General features: G+C 41.8%; 1 protein-coding gene across 13 annotated transcripts in view; it reads right to left on the minus strand.

Moving 5' to 3' along the window:
* RBM47 (RNA binding motif protein 47) overlaps nt 1-19613 on the minus strand; it is a 155576-nt gene that overhangs the window by 9780 nt on the left and 126183 nt on the right. For 12 of the 13 annotated variants that reach the window (XM_036332033.1, XM_036332124.1, XM_036332050.1 and 9 more), the window contains one exon: nt 649-1811. In XM_036332033.1, coding sequence (XP_036187926.1) covers nt 649-1780 — 1132 coding nt within the window. In that variant the 5' untranslated portion in view covers nt 1781-1811. Of the gene's footprint in view, nt 1-648; nt 1812-1941; nt 3808-19613 lie in introns of those variants that run through there. The other variant, XM_036332100.1, reaches the window with a different exon arrangement.

Genomic DNA, 19613 nt, shown 5'->3' on the forward strand with positions numbered 1-19613 from the left:
TGCAGGGTGCTGTTCCTAGGATTGCAACTGTAACTTCAATAAAGAAAAATGTCATCGATTGTAAAAAAAAAAAAAAGTTAGACCTGGAAGGGAACTGCTGGTTTATCTTCCTCATTTCATGCGTGAGAAAACAGGCCTAGGGAGGTGGAAGAGACGGACTGAAGTCACAGGGCTAGTCAACCCGAGAGCAGGACCCAGAATCTTGGTATTGTTTCCCGATGTAATGCCTGGTTTTATTGTACCTCGTCAAATGATCGAAAAACAAACAAACAAAAAAGCAAACCAACAACGTTGTGCCCTCTACTCCCCTACATATTAAAGATAGAATTTCTTTTTACACAGGTAGGTTTTAACTGGAGGACCTGGAAACTAGACCCCAACTGGGTAGAACCCAGGCAGGCAGCATGCAAGAGCTTGCATGCCCCCTGATTCTACTGCTCACTCCACACACAGGAACCTTCTGCATGTCTCTCAATGCTAGAGAGGTGAATTCCTAAGTGCCAGCAAGGAACCCAGAACTGACATCCAAATGAGGGTAGGTAGGGGGTCAGCATCCACCAACTCAGTTACAGCCACAACATCCCTGACGCGGCCCGCCTAGCAGACACGGCTCTGGGGGGCCTCCCCAGGAGCACAGTCCCCACTAACCTTTCACGAAGTATTCCCTGTTGGGCCCGATGAGCGCGTTGTAGGGGTAGCCATAGTAGGCCAGCGTGTAGGGGTCGCACGAGTACACATAGCTGGGCTGCTGCTGCACGGCTGCCGCCTCGGCCGCACCGCCGCCCTTGGCCGCCTTCTGGTAGCGGGAGTACTGCTCCTTGTCTACCGGCTTGGCCAGCGTCACCTCGAGGCACGAGCCCTCCAGCTCGGTGCCATTGAGGTGGTTCATGGCGTGCACGGCGTCCTCGCGGCTGGCGAAGTGCACGAAGGCGTAGTCGCGGATCTTCTTGACACGCTCCACGCAGCCGGGGTTGAACTGGCCGAAGACCTTCTTGATGGTGTCCTCCGTGGTCTCGATCATGAGGTTGCGCACGTAGAGGATCTTCACGGTCTCCATCACGTCCTCGTCCACGTCGATCTCGGGCTCGGCCCAGTCCACGGCGATCTGGTGGCCCCAGAGCTGGATGCGGCCGGGCATGAGCTTGCGGCGCGCCATGGCCGCCGCGCGGTGGCTCTCGTACTCCACGAAGGCGAAGCCGCGGTTCTTCATCTTGTCGGCGGCGCTGGCGTAGACGATCACGTCCAGCACGCCCTCGGTGACCTTGGAGATCTCCTCCAGGATCTCCTCGCGCTTCTTCATCTTGGGGATGCCGCCGATGAAGAGGCGGCAGTTGTCCACGCTGCAGCACACGCCGAGCAGGCGGCCCGGGCGGATCTCGTAGTTGTTGAGCTCGCGCACGGCGCGCTTGGCGTCGGCCTTGTGGCAGTACATGACGAAGGCGTAGCCGCGGTTCTTGCCATCGAAGTCCATCATGAGGCGCAGCTCGTAGATGCGGCCCACCGTCTCGAACACCGGCACCAGCTCGTCCTCGTACACGTCGCGGGGGATCTTGCCCACGAAGACCTCGCAGCCGCGCTGCGGGTGCGCGCCCTCCCAGCCGGGCGGCGGGCCGCCGTACTTGCGCTGCCCGTTCTCCTGCACCATCGTGTAGCCCGTGCGCTCCATCAGCGCCAGCAGCGCCGCCTCGTTGGGCGCGCCGGCCACGCCCTCGGGCACCCTGACCGCGGATGCGGGGGCTGGGTCGCTGCTCATGGCTGCAGTGGAATCTTCTGCAGTCATAATGTCAGAGGCATCCACGGCTGCTGGAAACCTGGGGGAGGCAGAGAAGGGAGGGTGAGTGTGGTGGCATCTGCACGAATGCAGCCAGAACCTGACTCCTCCACCCCCCATCTCACCCCCTCACTCCCCTCCCCCTCTTTTTTTTTCTTTTGAAGACATACAAGGCTCATGCTTAACCATCAGGTGATTACATGAGAAAGAACATGGAGACCCGCTCTGGAAACGCAGCAGCTCTAAAATAGTCTAGTCACGTGGTATTGCACGAAAAACCAGAAGTTGACTCGGAAAAACATTCAGAATGAACGAGCAAGTACTTCCGCTTAATCAGCTTCGAAGAGAGAACCTGCTGTAATTGTCAGTGAAAAGCTTACGTTCTTGCAGCAAATGGCAACATCTTTTGCTTAATTCCTGCCTGTCAACTCAGATTGATTTCCCTTCAGTGATAGCACTTCACCCACATTTATTTCTTTGGCAGACAAAGCCTCTTTCTTTGCTTTCTTTTTAAAACACAGTCTTTTTCACTTGGGAATGGAAATAGAGCAACGTATTTACATTGTGAAGAAAAACTTTGAGGTGCTATACAAGGTAGATACAGAGTTGTGTGCTGACGCTCTTCCCAAGGACGAATTGGACCGCGCACATTGCCAAGGACTTGGCCGAGGAGCTGTGGTAAAGAGCGGCTAAGTGTGATTTTAATGGTGCCATTCAAGCAAAAATCTTGGATTTAGAATCAGTCCTCAAAGAGATTAAGCTCAAACCGGGACACTCGTGAAGCAGCAACTACCTGGTAAGCCACACTCTAGTTTTCGGAGCAGTGTCACAAGCACCATCTTATTTGATCTTAATCGCCTTACATGGTAAGTGATAGTATCATTAGTCCCAATTTGTCTGTGGGGAAGTAAGCTCAGAGAGGTTGAGTAAATTGCCCATTTCACATAGCAAGTACCAGCTAGTACCAGGACTCGATGCCAAGTTGCCTGGCCTCAGATTCTGGGTTCTTCTAAACCAGTGCTGTGCATTGCAACTTTCTGTGGTGATAGAAAAGCTGCCACCCGCCACCTGTGGTTACTGAGCAATCAAAATGGGGCTAGCATGACTGGTAAATGGAACTTATCATTATATTTAATTTTAACTAATTTAGAATTAAAAAGAATTAATTAATTTAGAATCTTATATGATAGTATAGGTCTAAACTGTGCCACCTTCATTCATACAGCTCAGGGGTCTGTGGAAATTATGTAGATATATTCCTCACCTGAGGATATTTTTTCCATTGTTTTTAGAGAGTGGAAAGAAGGAGAGAGCGACAGAGAGAGAAACATTGATGTGAGAGAGACACATCAATTGGTTGCCTTCCACATGGGCCCGGACCAGGACTGGAGATTGAGCTTGCAACTGAGGTACATGCTCTTGACTGGAGTTGAACCCGAGACTCCAGTCCATGAGCGGATACTCTATCCACTGCGCCAAACCGGCTAGGGCATGATTTTATTTTTTATCGTTTTTCTCAGAAGAAATGATTTTAAATTATACAATAAGATTATCATAGTGTGCTTTTGTAATGAAAAACTGTGATTGGCCTTTTGAAAAATGAAGTTATTTCATTTCTTGGACTATAAAAGTATTCAAGCAAATTTTATGGACAATCGAGCAAAGTAAATAAGAAATCATTCTTAATTCTGCTACTCAATGATAGCTAAAATTAAACTTATCTTTTTTAAAAATAGCTTTTCGGGGGTGGGGGATGGAGCTTGGCTTCTAGCAAATTTATATTCTGCTCCTTTACTTCATTTTATAAGCATTCCTCCATGGTCTTAAAACTCTTGGTAAAAACATAAAAATTAATGGCTACTAAGGTTTCATTGTTTAATAAGGACCTGGAGCATTGTTAATTTTTTAAAAAATCTACCACTAGGAATTATATACAAGAGTATTGAGGGAAATTTGAAGGATAATTAAACTTATCTAAAGAAAAAACAAAACAAATTGTAGTGACACAACAGAAATACAGAAATGAGCATGGCTCAGTGATTGAGCGTTGACCCATGAACCAGGAGGTCATAGTTCAATTCCTAGTCAGGGCACATGCTTGAGTTGCAGGCTCTATCCCCAATGGGGGCGTGTAGGAGGCAGCCAATTAATGATTCTCTCTCATCATTGATGCTTCTATTCCTCTTCCTCTCCCTTCCTTTTGGGGGGGGGGGGAAGGAAGGAAGGAAGGAAGGAAGGAAGGAAGGAAGGAAGGAAGGAAGGAAGGGAAGGAAATAAATAAATAAATAAGTCTGAGATGTTTATTTGCCAGTTGGCCAAACCAATACTTCTCTGGTTTATTTGCTGTAGCATCTAGATCCGGTTTAGTGCAGTGGGGGAAGTGTGGCCTCCAGAGCTGACTGCATGCTTGTGTGTGAGTCCCAGCTTTAACAGTTCCTAGTTGTATGACCTGGGGCAAGGATACTTAGCTGCTCCATGCCTCAGTTTCTTCATCTGTAAAATGGGGACACTGATGATGGTATTTAGAAGAGTGACAATATATACAAAGCACTTTGAACTGTGCTCAGAACATTGCAAATGCTCAGGAAATGTCATTATTATCTTCCATCCAAATTTCTGGGTAAAACTTTAGACCAATTCTCTTAATTTTAGAGTAATTTTGACACTTTCCCGGTTCTTTAAAAACATCTGCTTAATAAGGCTTCTATTCTTACTTTTTAATTTTCTTTGCTCTTCAAGTGCTTGAAAGCTGGTTTGGCAACACATGTAGTTATCATGAAGGATTTTGTTTTAGTATTCATTTGGGAAAATGAGATGTTAATTCCTATAGTTTCAAGTTGAAACAAAAATTTCAATATCAGATTTGAATATGAAGATCTTTTCCTCCTTTCAAATGGAAGAAAAGGGCATATTCTTAAGAATACTATTTATATAAACACATGTGTGTTTATCATCTTTGCCCTGGAAAAGAAATGCTAAGTATATATTATAAACATGTATGAGGCAATTCAAGATCTTATGTGTTGCATTACTAAAACACTGACTAAAGTCCAAAGGAATAGATAGACCCTATCATTCTGCTGAGCTATGTGGAGTTGACTTTTTGTTTTCCTAATTGTACTTAAAACTACCATTTTACAAAAAGAAAAAAGAAAAAGAAAAAAAAAGAAAAGAAAAAAAAGGTCTTCTAATGGTCAGGTTATGGGAGTTATTTTCGATCTTAACCCCATTAAATTCACCCCAAATTCTGTTTTCAGTCTGAAATCTGCTGGTCTCAGTTACTTAATCAATTCATTTAAAATAGTTATAGCTTATTTCTTACATCTTTGAGCCAAGAAAAGCCTTTCCCTGCCCTCCTGAACTTACGTCATCTGGAATAAATGAATCACGTTACCTGCCTTCTTTCCCTTTTTTCTTTGGCCATTAGGAAGTTCAGGACTGAATTTGTCACTTCAGTTTTAATAATTGTATAGAACATTACAACACACTCTCATGCTCACCTAATTTTGGCTATAGTTGTTTTTCAGCCTTCTATATTCCCAATGCCAGGAATTTAGCTATTTATATTATTAATCTTATTGTTTACATGTTCTTGGAAGCCATGTCATATAATTTGGGAGCTAGGAGAAGAATAAATGCACACACACAAATCTAATTTGCACCAGATGTTAATTAATGTAATATCTAAACTATTACATTAACTACAAACATTGACATAAAAACAAGTGAGAAGCACAGTGAGATACAATTTCACGCCCATTAGCATGGCAATTATTTAAAACAAAATACGTGTTGCCAAGAATGTGGGCAAACTGGAACACTTGAGCATTGCTGGTAGGAATGTAAAATGTTGCAGCTTTAGAAAACAATATGGTGGTTCCTCAAAAACTTAAACATAGAATTAAACATATAATCTACTAATTTCACTTTTGGGTATATACCCAAAAGAATTAGAAACTGAAACTCAAACAGATATCTGTACACCAGTGATCACAACAGTATTATTCACAATAGTCAAAAGGCGGGAAAAAACAAATGTTCATGGCCACTTGAATGGATAAACAAAATGTGGCACATATACACAATGGGGTATTATTAAGCTTTAAAAAGAAAGGAAATTCTGACACATGCTACAACATGGATGAACCATGAAGACATTATGTAAGTGAAAATAAGCCGGACACAAAAGTACAGATACTGTATCTTTCCACTTATATGAACTACCTAGAATAGTCAAATTCATAGAGATAGAAAATAGAACGGTGGGTGCCAGGAGTCGGGAAAAGAGAGAATGAGGAATTGGTGTTTACTGACTTTGTTAGGGATGATGGGAACAACAACGTGAACTATACACTTAAAAAATAGTTAAAAAGGTGCCCTGGCTGGTGTGGCTCAGTTGGTTAGGTACCATCCCATGCACCAAAGGTTGCTGGTTCAATTCCCAGTCAGGGCACATGCCTGAGTTGTGGACTTGACCCTCAGTAGGAGACATGCAAAAGGCAGCCAATAGATGTCTTGCTCTCACATTGATGTTTCTTTCTCTCTCTCCCTCCCTCATCCTCCCTCTCCCTTCCTCTCTCTCTAAAAATCAATTTAAAAAATCTTTAAAAAAGGTTAAAATGGTTCATTTTGTTATATGTATATTTTACCACAATTTCTAAAAACAAAAAAGTGATGCAAAATAGTCAAAAATAAGATTCCATAAAATTATAATTTCAATGGAAGCCATAAAAAAAGATACATTGAGTTAGTTTAACATATTAAAAAAATGTTTATGGTTTATAAACCCTATTCTCCTATCTTCATAGCTAATATAACATAGTTGAAAAATTATACGGTATGCTGTGCAATGAATTTGAGCCCACAGGCTTAGATTTATAAAAGATAATTTATTCAATGCCTTAAAAGGGGGAACTATACAGCTAACATGTCTTTTCTCTTAGAGATGTAACAGAATGTGTAACTTACTACAATTAGACATGCTTTAGACCAGGCCTTGGCCAGCTATGGCCTTGGCCTGTCCTTCGTTTTTGTTGGGGAACACAGATATACACCCCCGCCCCCTTTTTTAAAGTATCATCTGTAGAGGCTATTGCACCACAATGGCAGAGTTGAATAGTTCAGAGACTCCCTGGCCTGCAAAGCCTAAAATTTTTACTACCTGGCCACGTACAGAAAAGTTTGCCAACCTCTGCTCCAGGAGATGTGCAGAGAACATCACTGAGGATAAAGAACGTACATTCCCATTGTTAAAAATTACAGTCACTTTTCCCTCTGTTTCCTATGCCGAGCAATGACTTAATTTCAGGACAAGTTTTGAAATTCTAACATATTTCAAAGACAGTCTTCCTGACCTGCCTTTCCCCCCTCCTTCTAAGCTGTTTTCCGATTAACTGCCTGGTCCAGTTGATGGTGCCTGGAAGAAAGGACAGCTCCTAACACACAGGTAAACAACAATTTCTTAAGAGACACAAATAGAAGGGTTTGTGCCCATTTATTCATTCCATTCAATAAATACTTATTTATTTAACACCTACTATGTGTCAGGCACTGGCACCATCTTGTCCTCATGGGGTTTTCCTCAGAGTTAAAGGAACTAAAGAATGATGCTTCAAATACAAAAGAGCTAAGAATGAAGGCGTTTAGTACTCGTGCTCAGTGTCCAAGACTGCTTCAAAAGAGCTGTGCCTCAGTATCTTAATTAGTTTCTCATAGGCCATCGCTCCTCAAGGTAAATTCCAGCTACCATCAGAATTATGCTTTAGAAACCCTCTTTAGTGTAAATGTGTATGTGACTAAGGAACAGTGAGAAATACTACCTGTTGAATGATAGTATTCTCCTTGGGATGGAGGTGTGGACACCATCCCATCTAATAAAGAGGGAATATGCTAACTGACTGCCATGCCCTAAAGATGGCGGCCCCCACAGCCAATAAGGAGGGAATATGCTAATTGACTGCCCCACCCTCAAAGATGGCAGCGCCCAGTCCCCTCAGCCCCCCAGCCTCCCAGGGCCGCCCGAGGCTCAGGTAACCAAGGCCGGCCGAGGCTGGCGCTGCCGGCAGTGGCAGCAGCAGAGGTGTGATGGGGGCATCGCCTTCCCCTGATCGCCAGGTCGCCTCCCGCCCCTGAGGGCTCCCGGACTGTGAGAGGGGGCAGGCCAGGCTGAGGGACCCCCCACTCCAGTGCATGAATTTTCATGCACTGGGCCTCTAGTGGATAATAAGCTGACTTCATAAGATGAAATTTATATGTGAATAATAATTTTAAAAAATCTGGATAAATGGCACAGAATTCCCCAATTTCCTCCCATTCAGGATATGACAGTTTTTAATGGACTGGGCGGTCTGATTTTGGCTGCCTAGCCCACTGAATACAGTCTCCAGAGTCAGAGAGACCTAGTTCCAGATCTTGGCTCCTCTGCTTACTGGTGGTGAATCTGGGAAGAAGCCATTTAACTACTTTAAGCCTCAGTGTTCTATCTTTAAAATGGCGACAAAAATAGCCAATATTTATTTAATGTCTATTATGTACCAGGTGGTGTGCTAAGCTCTTTATATGTATTTAATTCACTTCAATCCTCACAATGTCCATATGGGACATTAGGATCTCTACTTTATAAAGAAGCCGGGGCACAGAGAGATTAAGTAGATTTTCGGGTCATGAGCATCAGAGCTGGTCTTGAAACCCTGATCGTCTGGCTGAAGTCTGTTCCAGCTGCCCCTCAGTGACCCTTAATGGAATGATCTGTGTAAAGCTCCCAGTGTAAACCCTGCACTATGTGCTCAAGAAATCCTAGCACGAGAAATTCGAACTAAAAAAAAAAAATAAAGATATTTGAACGTGTAGGAATCTTGCTCCTCTGTCGGATGCTTCTGTTTACAAGGAAACAGGCGAGAGGTTATTTTAGTCAGCTTTAAACCCGTCGGTATGAGAAGTCCAGCCTGCGAGTTCTGGTGGAGACCGGTGGACCAGAGTCCCCCAGATTCCATTCATAACAGTAAGCTGCCTGGTAGTGTGCGTCTCCGCTTGGTGGTGTGGCTCAGGCATCCAAGTATAAGCCTGTTTCTCATCTAACCCTTGGCCAGAGCACTGTGCAAGGGCTCTTCCAGAATGAACCTGAAGAGACTTGCTGAATTGGATGCAAAAGGTCCCATCAGTCATGCATGGGGATGCCAAATCCCCTGAGGCCGGACCCTCCCAAGCCACAGCCATTCTCTCACACACACACTAGCACTGCATTAGTGTTCAGTGAAGGCTGCTAGCATTAAACAAACATGGCAATATATTTGAAACCAATCACTTATGCACAGTTTGGCAAATAAAACAAACAGAGAAACCTATCCTTGCAAATCAAGCTCTTATTATTCTGAACTATTTAGCTAGAATTTTTGTTGTCCTTGTTTGAGCTTGTCCTTGTTTTGTTGTCAGACTTAAAGCAAAAATCATCAGGGATTCGAATTCCTTTCTTAGTACTGGTTCAGAGTACCTTTCAGGAGGATTTTAAGTTTGAACTGGGATGCATTAGGGGCAAGGGATACTACTGTATTGCGAAATATTTCTGATGTTTATCAACCCATCATTACCTAGGATCCAGAACAGTCTTGTGTTTACTGTAGAATTATCCCAACTGCCAGTTAACTTTGGTTCGCTTCTCTAGAGGGTGTGTGTGTGTGTGTGTGTGTGTGTGTGTATGTGTGTGTGTTTGGGGTTAATTTTGCAATTTGGAATTTTGGGGAGAGTTATTTGCTGACCAGCAGACACATTGAAATTCGAAGATATATTCAGTGGGGAGCAGGGTCTTCCAGCTCTAGCTGGAATTTAATTCAATGGAAGGTTTTAAAATGTATTTATCCAAGAGGTAATTCTATCTCTGTTTGTGATTAGATTTCTATTTTGATGTATCTTACTCACACCATAATATTTTTGTCTTTCCTAATAGTCGCTTCTTAGGCATGACCTGACACACACAATGTGGACAGAACAGAACACATACCATGCTAGTTAAGAGCCAAGACTTTGGAGTCAAAGAAATGTAGGTTCAAATCATGACGGTGCCACTTACTAACCATGTCACACAAGGTGAATTACCTCAGTTCCATCCCCACATCTCTAAGATGGGTCTACGGTCAGCACCTATTTCAGATGATCATTTTCAGGAGTAAAGGACACATAATGTCATGAACCGGGGGGTGGGGGTGGGGGGTGTAATTGAAGGCCAGCTCCTGCAAAAAGTTTCCAAGATTCGGCCTCACCCTGAGCGGTTATCTTAACTGCCTGTGCCAAGCTGCCGCCACCCACTAGAGTAAACAGCAGGGAGGGCACTCCCGCAGCAGGCAGGCCTCCGGCAGTGGGACATACCCCAGGGTTAAAGTGTAAAAGTTCTGCTAAAGAAGGAGGCAGGATACTGGGAATTTACCTGAAGGCCCAAGCACTAAGCTGAAGACTGAAGTTCAGGCTCTTGTCTTTTTCTATCTCAGCCAGCAACCTCCTTCTATTGGAGGGCATGGCCCTTGGGACACATAAACACCCTTCCACGACTCTGCTGTTTGGGTGAAATCCTGAGAGGGTGCAGAGGTGGTGGAAGAATGACATTCTGGGCTGTACCTCTGTCCACGCCTGGCTAATGTGAGAAGAGTTCATTCCTACTGGTCTTTAAACTGTGTCGATGCCTGTATGGATTTCGCGATGGCGAAGCATATCCTTTAATGAACGATTGTGTCTGATAAGCAGATGCAGAGCCAAGGGGCTCACTTTTCCCAGACATTTCTATCAACACATCCCTGAAAACGAGGCCTTGCGCTGTGGGTTCCCAGGGATAAAGTCACCCGCTCGAAAGGGGTGGAGGGGGTTGTCTACGGGCGTTTGGCAGCAAACCAATACCCGTTGAGAATCTGTTATCTTGTTCCCTTTAAATAAGCATTACACACACTTTTTCTCAACAGGTTGATGGGGTAATGCTGTCAATAATGAAACCCATCAATTCGGCGCACATCTGCCTCCTGGATTAACGTTTTCCCAAACTCTGAACGAGCGGGAGGAGAGATTTCCAGTTTCACCCCTTATTTTGGCTCCTCTGACCTAAACCTTTGAGAATCTGGCAAGGAACAGAAAGGCTGACCAGAAAGGAGAAGGAAGAGGAAAAGCAGCTTATATAATAGCAGCTTAAATGTACACTGTGTTTTGCAATTTATACAATTATTTCACGGATACATCTAATTTAATCAAATACCAAAGTTTAAGCTGCAAATGGATCTGAGGTATCATTTACTCCAGGGTCTCTCAACCTCGTCCCCTAGGAACATTTTGGGTGTGATAACCCTGTGCTTTGGGGGACAGTCCTGTGCTCTGTAGCATCCCTGCCTTCTACCCTAGGTGCCAGGACCATCTGTCCTCCATTTTGACAACCAAAAATTGCTCACTGTTGAGAGTATCCTATCAAGTCTTGGAGCTATAAGCAGATTGCATACTTGCACATGGCAGATACTAAATTAAATAGTCAGAGAAGTTATTATTTTATATACTCTCCACCCCCAGCATGGGCTCAATCTGTCAAGACTGAGAAATGTGCAACACTTTTCAAAAGCCCAAGGTAGTGTCTCCGTGATGCCAAACTATTCATTTCATTTGGCTGAAAACCTACCAATTTAATTTTTCAAACCAAACAACTGCCACCATCAAGCCTGACCAGACGGATTCTGATGTCGAACTGATTTGTCATCACAGACAAACTGAGAGGCCTGGGTCACACATTTTTGAAATCAGGCTAAGGATCGGCCAAGCGGCAGAAGAGCCTCCTTTAAGTTCAGACTTCGTGGACACAGGAAAACTGCTGACAATCTGGTTTTTAAGTCTTGGACTTCGCTCAAATGCCATTGCTGGTTTCTTCAATAATGTAGAAAGCCGCACTGAAGATTCAGAGGTGGTTTTTTTTTAGATATTCTAGGAATAGTCACTAAAAATGTGCTCCTGGAACACAATCAACTCACTGGTACTAAAACCAACCTCCCTAGCCTTTAATGGTCTGATAGGATAGACCAGCAAACTGCGGCTTGCGAGCCACATGCGGCTCTTTGACCTCTTGAGTGTGGCTCTTCCACAAAATACCGACTTCTGCGCATGGGCCTCGAAGTTTCAATCGCACTGTACATGCGCGCCCGCACATGGTATTTTGTGGAAGAGCCACACTCAAGGGGACCGAAGAGCCGCATGTGGCTCGCGAGCCGCAGTTTGCCGACCACTGGGATAGACAAATAGTATTTGTGTATGCGTTCATTCATTCACTCATTCAAACACTGACTCAACAGTTGCTGTATGGCAGGCTGTGATAGGGACTTGGGGATACAGGGGTGACCACTGCACAGTCCTAGTCTACCAAGAATGGATGAAGAAGGAGGGAGAGGGAGACAGTGCAGAGGGATCACCATGACCTAAGATGGGCAGACAAATAAGGTTATTCAACCCTAGGAGGTCACCTCTGTTCTTTCAGCAAACATTTTATTGAGTGCCAAGGCAACAGTGGACCATGGGTCAAAACAGAACCCAAGAAGTGACCCAGCTGTAATAGCTGGATAAGGACTGAGCATCTGCACATGCCTCGTTTTATTATGTTTACAGATGGAAAATCTGCAAGAGTGGAGCTCTCTGTACCCTCCTGCACTTAGGCGCGCATTATGTCATGTCACATTATTGCAAACATAATACATAAGCAATGATGCCTTAATGAATGAATGAATTAAATTGCGAAAATAAAAATCCACGTAATTGAGCATCCATAGGAGCCAGTCTGCTGACTGCAATCGTTTAGCACAGAGGAGGTCACTGCCCCACGGCATGTCCACACTGTATTTCCCTCATGTGCTAAGAGAGTGGCACTAAGAGCAGAGATGAGTTAAACACAGTTCTCCTTGGTGGGAAGGAGATAGACTAGAAATAATCCCTCGAAGAGTTTCCTAGTGTACAGTTTAAAAGCTCATTGAGTTAGATAGCTACCATTTTTGAGCTCTTACTATATGTATAAAACACCATAAGGATAGGATAGTTATCTGATTTTTTATGACATCTCTATGAGTTCAAGTTTAAAATGTGGACTCTAGAGTGGGGGATCAGCAAACTACCACCAGTGGGCCAAGTTTGACCCTCTGGCTATTCTTATAAAGTTTTACTGGGACATAGACATGCCCCTCTGTTTACACATGTTAGTGGCTGCTTTCTTGCTACAATAGCAGAGTTGAGTTGCAACGTGAGTGTGCAACCATCGTCCCCACTGCCTCATCATAGTCCCAAGTCTCACTGAAACATTTGAATTATGTGGATTCTAATCCTTAAACATTTCCATTTAAGAATTTAATTCAATAAGTTTTTACATCTAAAAATATAAAAATAAAAACATAAATTGTCTCGTTGTAACAGAGACAATGAGACCTGTAAAACCTGAAATATTTACTGTCTGGCCTTTTACAGCAAAAGACCCATGCTCTAGGGTCAGACTTCTTTAGCTTAAGCCCCAGCTCTTCACCTGTGTAGCTGTATGATGTTGGTAAGTTATTTAAAGTTTTAGTTCCTCAACATCCTCATCTGCAAAATGAGAATGGTGGTTACTAATAATCACTGTCTCCAGGCGTCACTGTGAGAAATAAATGAGATAGTATTTACCAAGAGCATAGAAAAACCAAGTTTCGCAGGTTCTTGAATAACATCGTTTTGCTCAATGTCGTTTTGTTATAATGTTGATGAGATAGGCAGGAACTTAATTCTTGCTTTTATCAATTAATTTATGGTAAAATTGATTTTGTTATATACCGTTTTCCTTAAAATTGCAGAATCTATGGATGACGTTAATGAGAACTTAGTGTATTAGCAAGTGTTTGATGAATGTTAGATATTATTGCCCCATTTTAAAGATCAGAAGCTTGAGGCTCAGAGAGATCAAATAACTTGGCCAAGGTCACTCAGAATTGAAACTGATGATGAAGCCTAAGCTCTTTCTACCATGGTACTCTGTCTTTGCTATTTTCTTAGCGATAGCAGGGTTGGCTGGCCAGTGCTGACAGGCAATCCACTACCAGTGAGAAATGGACACTGGTGGCTATAGTTGAAGCAAATCCAAGCACGGATCCACAGTAACGTTGTTGGGAAACCTTCCCTTCCTACAACATGCCTCACTGCACCTCACCACCCCTCTTCTAAGCTTTCAGAGAGTTCTGCAAACTCTTCCATAACCTATTTTTGGCCCTTTATAACATAGTTAACATGCTCAATTTATATTTTTTAGATGTAAAAATTTATTGAATTAAATTCTTAAATGGAAATGTTTAAGGATTAGAATCCACATAATTCAAATGTTTAAGTGAGACTTGGGACTATGATGAGGCAGTGGGGACGATGGTGGCACACCCATGTTCTGGAGCCAGACCACCTGCGTTCATATACTGCTTCCCGGCTTGAGAAACAAGTGCCATCACACAAGTCACTTAATCTCCCCGAGCCTCAGTTTCACCATCTATAAAATGGTGATAATATACTTCACCATGTGAGGATTAAATGGGATCATATATATAAGACACTTAGAAAAGTACTTGGCTACAGCAAATGCTCAAATCTCTTTATCATCATCACCACCACCATCATCTCAGTTGGTCAAAATAGTAGATGTCTTTCAAGGATCTTCTCTTTGTAGAGAACTACTAGTATATAGTCACAGCTTAGAACGACAAATTTTCTGCCTGACAATATAATTTCAAGAGTTACAGAATTTACTTCCAAAAAGTTGTGGATGAACTGGAAGGGAACTTATATAGCTAGCACCTTCTATTGCTTTAAGATACTGCACATGTGCAATGCGTGATAATAATGAAGCATTCTTTAATCATTGCTTATACGAAAGGTAAATACCATGTCCTTTTGATATTTGTCCAATTCTGTATTATATAAATACTACTTGTTATACCCACACTGATGTTTATTTCCTACCCATTGAATATAGTAGGTCCTAAATACTGTTTATTAACTATAAGATATTAAAATTACCAGTGGAGGTTTAAGAAAGAAACCTGGGCATAATATTCTCAGAAAAATTTTATGTGCCAGCATTTGAATATATGAACTGACAGTTTCATGTATGATTCTTTTTATTATAAAAATACTTTTTAATTTGCAAAGGTATTTCTTTACATAGGAAATTCTCCATGTCATTTAGAATGATTCAATCAATCTATCTATCTATCTATCTATCTATCTATCTATCTATCTATCTATCATCTATCTCTTTCCAGTATATACTTTGCCTCTATATATACCCACAATACTATGGAAAAGTATCAGTCCTATTTTTTTGATGAAGAAACTGAGAACAAAGGTGATCATGTGCTTCGCCGAAAACAAAACTAGATAATAGTAAAGTTGGGATTATAATTTAATAAAGAAGCTTCATCTTTGGGGTGATAGTCTCTAGTTTAACTTATATTTGACAGTAGAGTCTGCTTATATTCAAAACAAAACAAAACTCTGACAGTCCATATACAGTAGAGATCTGCCTATAAATAGCTTTTGAAAAATTCTAAAATTTTGTATGTAAAGGGTATTTTTCATTTGTCTGATTTCTTGAATTTATGCCAAAACAGACTTGGAAAGTGAGCTTTCCCCAAGATAAGCTTTCAGTTTCTATGATGTGTAAATGCTCTTCTTCCCAACTGCAAACTGTATTGGTAGTTTGCAAGTAGTACTATAGTATTAGTATGTCTATTATTACTATGCCATGTTATACATAAGTACATACTCTACAGGATATGTTCTTTTATTACCTTCTGGTGGTGTCAAATAGTAGTATACAAGAATATCACAGGTCTCTTTGTAAGAAAAATGACAAATTGCCTGTCCTCAAACAAAGGCTCCGAAATAGAATGACATAATCAAATATTGGCTTCAGTTTTAGGTGTGACCTTCAGATTTGAGTTGGTTAATATTAGTCATTTCAGTTGTGACTGTACAACAATATCTGCTACCATAGAAAAAACAGATCCTATTTAATATGATGTCCTTGTATTTCACTGACGAGTACACCTCAGGGCAATAGTTACAGTGAAAGAGCATTTGGTCAGGAATACTCTCAACATTGAATAACTCATGGGTTACTTTCTTCTATGAATGTTTAAGTTGAATGTGGGTATTTTTGAAGTTAAAAATATTTTCAAATAGCCCAATAATATTTCATGACAATATGACTATAATAGGCTCTTTATGAGAAAAAAATGTAAAAGGAAACTTACTCTCCAGTGGGAGACAAAGACAATATGCATTAAAATGCAACTTGAAACGAATCCAGGAAGTACATTTGCTTATTATTCATTAAATGTTTAAGCATTGTTCTCCTTTTTCCTAGCTTTCCAGCTTTGTTCCCTGGTGCTATTTGGACTTTTAAAAAATGTTTTTTTAGATATACATATAATGAGAAACAAACAGGTAGGTCCTTCTAGCAAAAGGATGGCTAAGGTTAAACCTAATACCCAATAACTTAATTCTTTAATATAAAAACATGGAAAAGAATGGAAGACTATGAATTCATTGGTCTGAGAAGAAACCTGCAACGGGTATTTGTGAATATGTTGGCACGTTTTATCAGCGTCCTTTGTTTTTCAGTCTTTTCTGAAAAGGACTCTATTAGAAGTGGGGTCATCTGAGAGAGGTACTTTAATACCAGAAAAAGTAAAATTCACCTTCTATTATGAAGAGATTTTAGATATTTGAGGCTATTTCCACTTCTACATTGTTTAATCTGTATCAGAAAATGAAAGCACTATGGTTTATCTTATTAGCTCTGATCGAAGCTTTTCAAAGGCAGGGACCCTTATTTTGGTATCCCCTGTGGCTAGCACTGAAGGCAAGAATGTGTTAATAATGAAATGAATGAATGAAAGAACCAATGAATGAGCATTGTCTTTTATAAAAAAAACATGGTAGGACCCAATTATAAAAATAATTTTATCATCATTTTAACTACCAGTAAATTGCTTTGAAAATTTTTTTCATGTATCTGTTTATATTTAACTTGTGTGGTTTACCTGCATCCAGAACTGTGTACAAATAGTCATTCTAAGTTTTGTCCAGCAGTGTGTCTGTATGACCAAAAGGGGCCCATTAAAGAATGGATAGGCCAGCTCGGTACGGGAACTGGCGTTCCTAACACAGAGCTCAGACCCAGCAGTGTCAGAGGAAAGCCACACCAACCACTGAGGGACTACATTGAATGCAAATGTGGACCTCCTTAGAGCCTCCTTGGCAAAGCAGGCCCTGGTCAGGCAGCTGTAGAACACCATGACTCTTTTGCCTTCATCCATATGCTTAGCTTCTGCTACACTGTCTCGGGGTTTGGTAGTGACTTCATGCCAAAGGCAAGAGGCACAATGACCAAAGGCATCTTCCAAACGCCATTTTACGCGCAGGCATTTCTGGAAGCTGGGTCCTAGAGTGCTCGAGCTGTGCACACTCCCTGGTATTGGGAGGGATCCTTTCTCCCTGGTATTTCTTTCCCCTGGGCAGTTAGCTCTCTGCCAGCAGTGGTGGGTCCTGATGAGTTGGAAAGGAGATCACAAATTAATCTGATACTAACAATGTAATAGCGAAGTTCACAAATGTCTATCTATGAAATCCAAGGTTCTCGATGCGATAAAGTCACTCACTTATCTGTTGTTCCACTTTCTGTGGGAGTGTGCCACCCAGGGAAGCAACCTCGTGTGCAGAGTGGAAGAGATGGGGAGGACGCACACCTTCCAGTGGGCAGAAAGCTTTACTGCTTGTCATCCTTCCTCCTCATTCGTCTCCTCCACCTTATTTTTTTCTTTCTTTCTCTTTCTCATCTTAAATTCTCATTTAGTATCCCTGTGTTTTTTTTTTTTTTTTTTTTTTGTGTGTGTGTGTGTGTGTGTGTGTGTGTGTGTGTGTGTTTAGTGTAATGACCTTGGTTAATAAGTACCCAGAGTAATGCATAGGAATAGAGCAATGCTACTGTCTGATTAGCCGTTTGCTTTAATCATTGTTTAAATAAAACACACACTGCAGTTTTTAACAGGCATTCACCATTTGAACAAAATGTAGTAGTAATATAGTTTAAAACTAGGAATGGGAAAAGAGTTTGTCAACTACAAATTACTTCAATGCTAAATTCATAATTTTTTTTGAGGTAGAATTTGCAGATATTTGGAAAAGACAAAGTTGTTCTATTTAGAGGTGTTCTATTTATTTTAAAAAGGAGGAGAAAGGGAGGGAGGAGGAAGGAGAACCAGTTTTCCCAGTCTCTATAAATTAATTAGACAGTTAAAGTTAGTTGAAAATTTACATAAAAGTTACATAGAAAGCACAACTAGATTAATGGAAGAAGCTCATGAAATGTAGACTAAACTTTTCAGAATGGAAAGGAACACAAAATGGATATCCAGAGTCCTGCCGAACCCAGAGCATTTAGAATGAAATGTTCAAGCTCCAGGAAGCTTATGAGCTTCCAGGTATATTAACTCCTGGGACTAGGGTTGGAGTACGATTTTGTTCACGCCTTATGTACTCTGTCCTTTCATTGTGTGCATTTGAGCTAATATTTCAGTTGAAAAACTAACATACCAGTAAAAATGTCCCTGATTTGAGCTAGTCATTTATTCCCAGTCTCACAGAGAAATACTGGATATTCTTTGAGTTAATAAAGTGTGAAATGACTTTAATGCTTCAAGGGAAATACAATATACCACGCCAGTCTCGCAAAATGATTTTTTAGAAAGCACGGTTTATCTTATCCCACCTGCATCAGAAAATTTAATTGGCTTAGTTATTTCCTCTTTCTCCAAATCCCCTTTTATGGCAAAGAGAAAATGAGGACCTACAGCAGCAAACAGAGTTTATCCCTCATAAGCCTGTCCTCATGAAACCAAGCGGGGGCGGACTGCGTCACGGTGTGTTCTCATAGGTCCTGAAGCCAGAGTCCGAGTTGATTTAACTCTAATTTATTTGGAATCGGGACACCCAGCTGTGAATACCATGTTCAAGTGTTGAGAATCTAATTCACATGAAGAATCCTGCAGCTCTGAGTTATATTCTTTGGGCTGTTATCTCCAAACCCATCAGAGAGCAGCCAGTCAGGCGCAGACCTTGGAACTGGCGATACTAGGAGAGGCAGTTTACACAGCCCGGTAGTTCCTGCTCACTCGATTCTGCAAGTGAAGGCTAGGTGGGCTACCCACGTGACATTGTCCACAATAAAAGAGAACTAGGATAGCTGCTTTAGAAAAACTGTTTGGAAACGTTACTGTGGCTAATCTAGATCCGTTTCCCTGAAACAGAACGGAATTTATTTTCATGCAATAAATAAATAAATAAATAAATATACTGACTGTAGCTCCGAATTCACAGCCACATCCCGTGTGGTGTGTCCTCTCTCTTCCCCTCTGCTGCCACACAGATATGCATACATATCACACACAGACTTTTTTCTTTCTAGTCTAAAACACTATCGACCTCTGCTGTTCCTTTGCTGGGGATTTCATCAAGCATGTTTACATCAAAATGCGTCCTGATCCCAGCCACTGCCTCCCTGCTGTATCCTAGTTACAAGAGCTGAGACAGCTCTTGGTTCCCCGGCTGCTTCAGCTTTGTCTCACCTGTTTGTTGGGAAACCACCAAAGCCAACACGGCATAGAAAAATAATGAACATTAGATGTCAACATGTGCCATGTGCCTAACTGGCTGACACACATCTTCACTGGGACTTAGTGGGATTGAAAAGTACCTCTTTAAAAATAAGCCTAGCCCTTACCATCACCACATGCAAAAACTGACTCACAGACTTAAATGAAAGAGC

The sequence above is a fragment of the Myotis myotis genome, unplaced genomic scaffold, assembly GCF_014108235.1.
Source record: "Myotis myotis isolate mMyoMyo1 unplaced genomic scaffold, mMyoMyo1.p scaffold_m19_p_1, whole genome shotgun sequence".
Classification (NCBI taxonomy): Eukaryota; Metazoa; Chordata; class Mammalia; order Chiroptera; family Vespertilionidae; genus Myotis; species Myotis myotis.